This window comes from Acanthopagrus latus, chromosome 16 (genome assembly GCF_904848185.1).
Source record: "Acanthopagrus latus isolate v.2019 chromosome 16, fAcaLat1.1, whole genome shotgun sequence".
NCBI classification, from domain to species: domain Eukaryota; kingdom Metazoa; phylum Chordata; class Actinopteri; order Spariformes; family Sparidae; genus Acanthopagrus; species Acanthopagrus latus.
The window spans coordinates 9,882,617-9,892,711 of NC_051054.1; the positions used below are offsets into that span (position 1 = coordinate 9,882,617).

At 43.4% G+C, this 10,095-nt stretch overlaps 1 protein-coding gene across 1 annotated transcript in view; it reads right to left on the minus strand.

Annotated features, from left to right (window-relative positions):
- Positions 1-8,719, minus strand: part of LOC119034242 (uncharacterized protein C14orf132) — a 32,041-nt gene extending 23,322 nt beyond the window's left edge. The window contains exon 1 of the mRNA XM_037125079.1: positions 7,628-8,719. Coding sequence (XP_036980974.1) covers positions 7,628-7,654 — 27 coding nt within the window. The 5' untranslated portion in view covers positions 7,655-8,719. The remainder of the gene's footprint in view (positions 1-7,627) is intronic.
- Between the last annotated feature and the right edge of the window lie 1,376 nt (positions 8,720-10,095).

Here is a 10,095-nt window from a genome sequence, read left to right on the forward strand (position 1 = left end):
ATTATCTCAGGATGGGTGGAGAATAGATTATTTATGTAGGAATACATAATTCATACTCATGCTGAATATCAGAGGGACGGTAATATAGGAGGCATCACGCAGTTAGGGGGTTATGTCTATCAGGGAAAGATGTTATTACTTTATACTTGGCTGTCACACTCCATTAAGTCTCCCTTTCATTCTCCCCTAGACTTCTTCCAATATGCAATCACTCATTCCAGGTGCAAAACAGCTGGAAGATGTTTGGGTCCCCTGTGCAAACATGTTAACGGAACACACAGCTGAGGAAGTTGTGTACAGTGAACATTATTTTAATCAATCACTGGATTCTGTCAACTGTCTCCCAGTTAAGTAATTGATCGATAAGCCCTGCCCTTAATTACTGTTGCTATGGCAGTCGAGATTTCTTCTCTTGCACGTCACAGTACAGCTAACAGTGATACTGTGGGAGATTTACCACTCCAATCGTGTTGTTTTGTGTAGGTCCATGATGTTAGACAAACATTGAAACACCAGATTCTTATTTCGAGTCGGCTTTGTACACCTGTTGGGCAACTGACGCTAACAGATTCTTATCAACTGTATCTAAGCAGCAAATTAAGCCAAATTTTAGCTCAATGAGTTGGATGAGAACACCGTCTACAGGTGACTTCTTTCCGTTTCCAGCTTGAACTAGAACCCCGTAGATCTTAAATATGCATTTGTTGGCTACACGATATTGTGCTAATAGAGTAAAAGGTGAAGGCTGGTGTCAATATCAGTCCGTGTGGAAGACATGACAACTAAGAAACAGCACTGTTTTGTGTAGAATTGTAAGATAATCTATAGACAAGTCTTTAGTTTTAACCCATCGTTGTGAAGCAATTGACAGTTTTGCTTGGATTGGTTCCCTACGAACTGTCACCGGGCACAAAACCAAGATAAATGGAGGATCCATTATTGACTGAATATGAAATATGAATCTGAGTTTTATCCTGGGCTTTCCGTGAGGAAAATTGATAGCAATCCGAGTGTTTATGCAACAATGACTCCGACAACAATACCGCTTCGAAAACACTGGATGGGGTTGAGTAATTGGTTTCCACTTTACGTATGACAAAGAAAAATGTAAGATGAGACTGTCTGGGTATGGGTATGGAAATGTGGGTATGGAAATGGTATGTGGCATGTGATGGAACTAACCAGTGAATCAAACTTTTGCGAAGCTGGAGACAACAAAAACTATTTCGCATTCTTTTATTTTCATCTTGCATTTTTCAGTTCTGGGGAGGGTGAAATAAATAATCCACAACCCAGACTTTTCATTTATTTAGTTTTTGCTCTTACAACCTCCACGCTCATCGCTTCAAGCTCGCCAGGCCCGATCCAGTTGCTGAGCTGAGTTTAGACAACATTTTAATAAGGTTACAAGGCTGTTTGGCTCCGGCAGTGTCCTGGTGGTTAGCCAACTGTTCCCATCCAGAGCAAGAAGATTTCTCACTTAAACAGGAAGAGACTGAACCAAAGGCCACTCATTTAACATCGCCATCTGCAGCGGCTCCGTCTCTCTCCGCTGTCAGCGACAGCCAGATGACACAAACCGTTTTTTTTGTTGTTGTTTTTTAACAAGTCTTTGGCTTGATTATGGGGAGGATGACATAAAAATCAGTCAGCCAAGGCAAACCACCCTCCAAAATGTGGTGCATTGTTTGTTTTTGAATGCTCCTGCCCCCAGTATACTCTATGTTCTCTCCACATGAGGCACATCCGTCAACTGTGGGTAAACTACCAAGTGGCCCCGCTGTGTGGAGCCTAACCTCTACTTCAACCCCAGCAGTGACTATCATCTATTAATAATCAGGCATCTTCATCACTTCAAGGCTTTCTGGATGTTTACCTCATTAACGGGGTCGATGTTAACTTGGTTACCGGCTCCTCGTGGCCTGTAAATGTGTTTTTAATGCTCCCGTCGGCTGTGTGAAGTCACAGGCATACAGAGCAAAAAAGGATTTACATGGTTTGACTTTCTACTTTATTCTGCCAATTTCGATTGATTTTTCTGAACAAAGGGGTAAAAAAAAAAAAAAGAGTAGGTACGAGACTTAAATGAAAAGGCTTCAAATCCTCAGTCAACTCTTCCTGGAAAAAGCAGCTGAAAACAGACTTAACCGACGGATTCACCTGCTTTTTCATCTATTTAAAGCATTGATTTTCCTCGTTCATACACCGCTTTCTAATTGGTTTAAAGTGATTGTTATTACCCCACCACCTGTTTACAACGCTGCCGGGTCACAGAAGTGGAAGGAGGCTGAAAATTGGGGGCTGTCGCACGTTTTCGCTATCTCAAGACTACAGCTTTCATATAAAACCAATTGCTGAAAGAGCAGACAAAAGACCAGAGGGGAAATGAAGTCCTGGAGATGAAAGGCTCGGTGTGCCATTATTACACTCTTCAAATAAGCCCCCACTATAGAGACCAGCAGATTTATTTTTTAAAAGGGGACAGTCTGGGTGTGAAGAATGCACCGCTAGATAACATGATTATGTAATTGAATTTTTTATGCAATTGAGAACAAAGATGGTCCTGATACGGGCCTTGTGGCATCTGCTATTTCAGAAAAGTGTGTTTAATAGGAAAATAATCTCATCTGTGAACTATTCAACTTGCGTTTCAATATCTGGCTGTATATCGGGGGGTAGCCATGCATAAACAAGTCTCCTCGATACATCTCCTTCTCCCATCATACTTATATCGGATCAATTGTTTTTGTTTTGACCTCAGACTGAAAGAGGCTTTCACGAATAATTCTGCAAGTGACTGCAACCTCCAAAGTTTCGAATCATCCGCTCTGATTGTACTGACTTTCTGGCTCTTATTGTCCTATCATTCTGGCACCAAAGTTAAATAAGGTGTATGCGCCGGTCCTGTCTGATCCCGCTCCTGGTGCTGTGGGTAAATACAGACGGCTCTGTTTGTATTGAGGCTGTCAACCCTCTCCCTCCATCCTCATCCTTTCACTCTCATCCGTCCTTGCTAACACGAGCAAAGATGGAAAACCCTGTCAGGTAGGATGACTCAGAGCCACAGCTTCACTGAATAAGTAATTGAGTGATGAGGAACGCTGATGGCCTGTCATGAGAAGACAAAACATCTCAAGTGAGAATATAGAGCCTTTATGGGGCCTCTAGCGCCTCGTTGCAATTACTCAAATGGAAAGCAAAGAAACACAGAGAAATGTTGCCTTACACACTTTTTTGTTTGAAAGGTCTGTGTGTGCTTGCGCGTAAATGCAAAAATGAATAAAAGGCCAAGGCCACTGGGTCACCGTGTGCTGGATATAGATAGAGCCTTGAGGGTTTTGCTGCCCTGTGTGGCAGATCTGTCAGCCGAAGAAAGTGTGAGACTGGCAAAATGCCCAGGATGGCTCTGGAGCATGTCTACAACACGTCAGACTTGACCTCAACATCGGTTAGTAACCGGGGGAACACACTGGCTCATTTCTCATGCCTTAACATCTGCCATTTTAATAATTTCAACAGCGGGAGCCTTGCACAAGGTGCAAATCATGGTGTGATTAAAAAAATCCCAGCCTGAGCTATAAAGGGATTTATAAGTGAGTGCAAGCTAAAAATAAATCTCAATATCTATATCTAAAGAGCGCGGGGAAGTGAACTGAAACGTTTCTCAATCCAGTCTATTTAGAAAGATAAAGACGAAAGCGCCCCATTGCTCTCAGATTAGTATTCAATAGCGTCACTGTGATTGTCACCTATTAATCCATGTTTTGCAATGCTCGAGGATGCCACCACTTTCAGCCTAATGAAGTATGGCCTTTTTCATTTCAAGCCAGTGAGGCATCGCTGCCAAATGCAAATCATTCGCCCAACACAAAAGCGACCATATTGTTCTGCAGAGAGCTGTTTAGCATGTTTCTGTGATATCACACGAACCCATTTCAACAATAAGGAGAGTGACAGACGCAGCCGAACAATGGCCAATTATGTCAGCAGCCTGAACTGATGTTCTGTATCGAACAAATCGCAGTGTTTGTTCACAATGACTTTTGGATAGAAAGCCCCAGCCTCACTTTTAGCTTACATACAGTTCAATTTAATTATCTTTTTTGACGCATTATTATCTCATTAATAACACACTTGATCTGCCATTACCACACATAAGTGTCTGGTCTTGGAGATGGTGCTAAGTGGCCCTGCCTTAGCAGTCGGGGAAGTGATGTAATCGGTGTATGCCTGACCACTGTTTAACACCAGGTACACTAACTGTTATTTTGCTTTTTAAAAATCAGTGTTTTACATAGGAAGGATTGCACACAATCACAACTGCACACTGTTGCACACATCTACATGTGCAGCAGTGGGTCGGCAGCAGAGTCGCAGCACAGAGTAACAGGAGTGACATTTCCCATATTTATAATGGATCCGCTGTCTACAAATGCCGAAAATGGCTCTTATTTTGCACTGTAGATGCATTTTTGATCAACGATAGCGGTAGGTACATAGCATCCTCTGTGACTAGCCTCCTTTTAGAATAAAGTAGTTTGTAACAATAGCAGTATCAATATTGTTTTGCAGGCCATCTGTGATATTAACCTGGTGCAAATCTGCCACTTCTGTAATTTGTAAAGTATAGAGGTAATCTGCCAATATTGTTTTCTGTTGTCTGATAACGGAAGAAGTAAGAAATTTGATTGTGGTCCCCAACATGTTGAACAGCAGTCAACAGGTCTGTGGTGAGATCTGCTATAGTGGCATTTAAAAGTGATGACAGTGAAGGTTAGCGGCAGCAAACGTTTGTCACATTCAAGTACAGCCACAAAGCGGCTGGCGCTTGATCAAAATGGGCTGCTACTGTGCATTTATCCTGCTAACACATGCAGAAAGTGGTCAAATCAACTCTAAGCTACACTGATACTAAGGCAGCTGAAGAACAGACGATTTGCTTCTGAAAGTTGATGTTACACGGTGCTTTGACAGCACATCTGGGGATTAATGTCAGTTAATCTGTGTAAAATACAGACTTTGGTGTGTCGCATTTGCACGGGCTAAGCAAACACAAACGTGAAGTTGCAATTTCCAAATCCTGTGAGGTCCCCCCATGTGGATAAGGCTTTATTGATACACCTGCATATTGTTAATGAGTTGAATGTGTTTTCTTCAAATACTATTATACCCTCAAACTGCTCATTCTTCATCTCCTGCCACAGGAAGAAAATCAGTAACCAGCTCCTCTGAGTTAGCGTTCTTTAAAAACTTTCTCCATCTTTAGCACAGAACAGCTACGGCAGCATCCATCATCTTTTTTTTTACGGACGAGGTGATGGCGAAGGTCCGGTGATTTGCAGGCAGCAGAGCTATGCTGTGATGAATGGGCAAGAAGTCATCCATTGTGAAGTCAGTCTTCAAAACGCCAGGGACATATGCCTGACTTCACTCACAGTCGCCATCACGGAGTGACTCAGGGCACTGGAATGAATTGCACCGCGGTAAAATTAGCCATTAGCTGTGTGACAGAGCTGCATTGTTGAGGAGAACGTATATGGGGGCTGTGGGGGGGAAGGTGAACAGGAAGAGCAGCAGGAAATAAGAATGAGGTCATGGGGAGCTGGATGCAAACCAGAATCTTATCTACTCCTTACTAAACAGCTGTCATCTTACATAAAAATGTGATTCTGCCACCTGTTGGTTCAGTTGCTCATACCAACCACTACAGAACAGGCAGTCCATTTAACTTGGGCTTCAGAAGTCTAAGCTGGCCAGGAACCAGTTCTCGTCAGGTCAGCTGAGACCAGCTGAATAACGCAAACACTGCAACAACATTTTCAATTTGACACTACTTTGTGTAAGACTGATTTAATTAGACACAGTGCTGATAAACAGTAGCTACTTCAAATGTCACAGCTGTTGATGTGCTGAGCAGCCATCTTGGATTTTGAGGTCAGGGCTGGCGTGGTGCATGAACCTTTCCAAGCTGCAAGGGCCTGATGTTCTGAACTGGTCCCTTCTCTAAACCGATTATCTTCTGAGTTTTAGAATGTTTGTTGGATAGAACAAAGTGTCCGAGCATTTTCTTGATTTCCTTTTTTTGGACTACCTGGTAGATTATTGATGCAGCCTTTACTTTTGTGTGTGTGTTTACTACATCAATTACATGTTTGTGCTGTGGGACAGTGTAACAATGAGTGTGCTGTGCTTTGGGGAATTTGATTCCCTGCCCCGACCCTAATTCACTTTGACACAACACATTTGGTCTTACTCTTGCTCGTGGTATCTATTTTTTCTGATTTATGACCCCTATCATTACATTCTTTTTAGTCCAATATGGTCACCGTTTCACAAAAAAGATTTCAATGATCGAATTCTTGTCATCCATCTTTACGGGGAGTGCGTTTCTGCATACGCGCATCTACAAGCATATTCAGGACAGAAGCGGGATACTACATCGAGTCCCCAGCTGCATCTGAGTGCTTTCAGACACTGTGGTGTTCAGCCATTCCCAGTTGAGAATATGAGTAACCGACTGCCCACAAACACTCTTCAGGCCTGACAGCAGTCTGCCTCCTTCACTGTGCTTCCTGCACTGCTGCCAAAGTTTCTAGAAACACTAGAGCACATTAAATCCTCAAGGACACTGTATAGCCAGTGTGATGTGAAGTATCACGTTTTCCTTTTGGTTATTTCCCCACACCAAAAGTTTGCACAACGACGCTGACTTTGATGTTTTTATTACACCACCTCTCTTTCAATCAGGTCGTGTTGCACAAAAAAAAGAAAGGAAAAAAAAGCGTATTCTCAGATGGCGCCATGCTCTGATGCATTTCTATTTAGGGGTCCTTGATTTAAAAAGATGTAGGAGCATTTGGCAAAGTCTGGCCCGGAGAACAGCTATTGGCAGGAAAGATAATGCTCCCAACCATTTAATAGGAGATGCACGGAAAATGGCAAAGTAGATGGCACCAGAGAGGAAGGGGAAAAAAAACAAACAAAAAAACAGCCCAGACACTGAGAGAGAGGGGGCAGGAGGAGGGACAGTCTACCAAATCAGCTCCTAATGAAAAGAAACAACACGTCCGGAATAGATAACGTGTTTTCCAAGAAGCCAAAATCAATCGGCCGAGCAACACGAACACACCACCAGGCCTCGGTCCAATCAAACTGGTTGCACTTGCCAGAAATCGCGTGTAGTTTAAGTTAATGAAATCATGTTTGTGTTCTTGTGTGATCTGCTTCAGAATCCAGAAAAATGTCAATTTGTCCAAGTCAGACACGGCCTCGCAAACTACGACCAACCTGAAGATGAGTCAACTTTTGAAAGGACTGCTGCATCAAGATGGATATCACCGCACAGCAGGAGGTAAATAAGTATCTTAAAGTTGAAATATAAGCAATATTATGGAGATATAGACATAGTTAGGGAAAGTAGATGCACAGAAAAACAAATGTATTGTATAACAGCTTGATTGACAGTGTTCAGACCCTATGGAGGAAAACGTCAAATTGCCAAATGCACCTTGTGGACTTGTTGACCGGCCACGCCCATGAAATCGATGGACAATTGAAAAGTTGGCAGGAGACAAACATGTTTCTACTAAAAAAATAAATAAATAAATAACGTGGAGAGACGTCTCACCTGCGCAGCCATGAATGACAGATCCATACTGTTGTTGCGTTCGAGCCGACGCACTCAGTGAAAGATGCGACCGTGCGTAGTTTCTCCTCTTAGTCCCCGACAGAGCATTTGCCTTCTTTCTTCTTTTTCTTTTTCTTTCTCTTCTTCTTTTTTTTCTATCTTATTCGGCGTCCACGGGCTCTGCAAGTTGGCCGACTTCACGTGAGGAGCATGTCGGAGATGGAGAATTAAAATAAAAAAGGAGCGAGAGGCGGCGGAGGAGGAGGACGAAGAGGGGGAGGAGGAGGAGGCGGTGGAGGAGACGAAGGGGTGTAACAGAGAGCGGGGATAGAGGCTGAGCAGACGGAGGGATGAAGTGATGTGGATGCGAGAGACGGCATGAGAGTGAGGGAGGTGGAGGAGGAGGAGGAGGCGGAGGAGCTGGACTGTCACATATAACGAAGGAGGTGCAAGTGTCTCTCTCTCTTTTTCCCTCTCTCCCTCTCCTTCCTCTCTCTCTCTCTTTGCATTTCTTCTGTGCCTCTTTTGTTTTTCTTATTTATCTGCTCCCCCCTCTCCTTCTTCCACTTGTATCTTCTCCCTGCCATGTTCCATATGTGGAGGTACATGTAATGTACATTTACATTGCTCTACTGAAATGTTTCAGCTGGATTTTTTTTTTTTTTTTTTTTTTCCAGATGTAGTTTCTCAGTTTGCGCCTCTCGCATATTTTCCTTTACCGTTGGAGTCACAAAGCATTTGTGTTTTTCCCCCTGACAAACAAGAACCCATCCTGTTTCCTGCTGCATGTTATTGTCAGAGCCTGACCGATTGTATCTGTTGCCAGATATACTGCCCCATCGCAGATATGTCAGTATGGGTTTATAGGTAGGTTGTATGATGAGTAGCAATAAGATCAAGATCAAAATGCAGAAATAGGTGCTTGGGCTCATTTTTATAATGATCTGATTCCCAGTGAAGTTTACTGTTTCAGTGCACTGATGTTAGTATCTGTTGTTCACCTGTGAAATATCTGACCACATTTGAGGGTGACCCCATAAATGGATATACATCGGCCAGTATTGGCATTGAACCCCAAAAAATTGAGTTTCTACTGGGTTCTCATTACTGTAAGAAAATGTTAAATAATTATAGTAAAAAAATGTTTGGATTTGGTCTCCATGACAAATTGTGCGTGGAGGTGTCATTTTTGGCTACCAGCTTTGTTTTGGAGAGGAAATAGTCGCAATTTAAGAAATTCAAGTCGGTCTGCAGATGCGCTGTAGATACAGGACACACCATCCGAATGGTTAGGTGTCGGTGCCAAACTGCAGGGTTATAATTAGGAAAAAATATCTCAGTGGGTGTTTCGAGGAGTGTGCGAGACAGCTCGACCGTTCAGCTCCATGGTGCACGATTTGCCTTTTGACATCTGGATCTCACTGCATCAGATACAGATGCCGAATACCTGCCCGGAGCGTCTGTATTTGAGAGCCCCGGGAGTGAGGCTCATCAATCGGCTATCCAACTCCAGAATCACCTTTCCTAAACCTTAGCACGACAGTATGCAAAGATATTTTTACACGATTATCAATCTGGAGCACTGAGGGACAGGAGCATTAAAAAATCAGAGTGGTCAGTATGATGTGAGCGTCAGGTCCACGCAGACACGGTTTTGGTGTGCAGAACGCGTCTGGTCCCCGCAGAGCCCCTGACAGCAACCTTTTAGGACGGGCCGACGCTGACTGAGAGCCAGAACTCATCAGCCAACATCAGAGCCTGACCTTAAATGATTCTCCAGTGGCCGAAACAGAACCCGTGCAGCCAGCAGAATCCTGACAGAATCCCTCAGACGAGCGGAGGCTGTTATTGTAGCATGTTAATTCCCGTTATTAATACTCAGAAGGGCGTGTTCAACAATCAAATATGGGTGTCATGTTTGGACCGAGCGCATCTTTTGATCGTCTGTCCACATGCTGTGTCTGGCCAGTCAAGTTCACGAGTAAAGTGGATCTGTGGACGTCGAAGCTGTTGGCGTGTGCGCTTGAGTGTTGGCTCTCCGCGGTCCTCCCGGTGCTTCATTGAAAACCCGTGACCTAAAACTAATGACACATTCTTGAATTAACCAGGCCCGCAGAATAAAGGATGCCGCTATTATTCATCTGAGGGGTCTCTTCAAAAAGCCAATTAACAAGCTCTACTTACAGCGTGAGGAGTGATTTCATTTAATGGTGACCCGGTCCTTCACTGTGAATGCAAAAATTCATTCCTCAGTTGATTAACGCCGCTCTACACACAAAGCACTTTCACAGATCTCAGTGGGCTGGTGGTCAGACAGCCCGCGCTTTAATTGTCTTTGGGTCAAGTGCCACAGATACATGTCGGAGATTTGTTCCCTTCTAAATTAGGTCTAGAATTATTAATTTCCCTCAAGCATCGGCATAAACAACTTCTTCCTTTCAGAGTGTAACTTGTAACTCGAACATTTT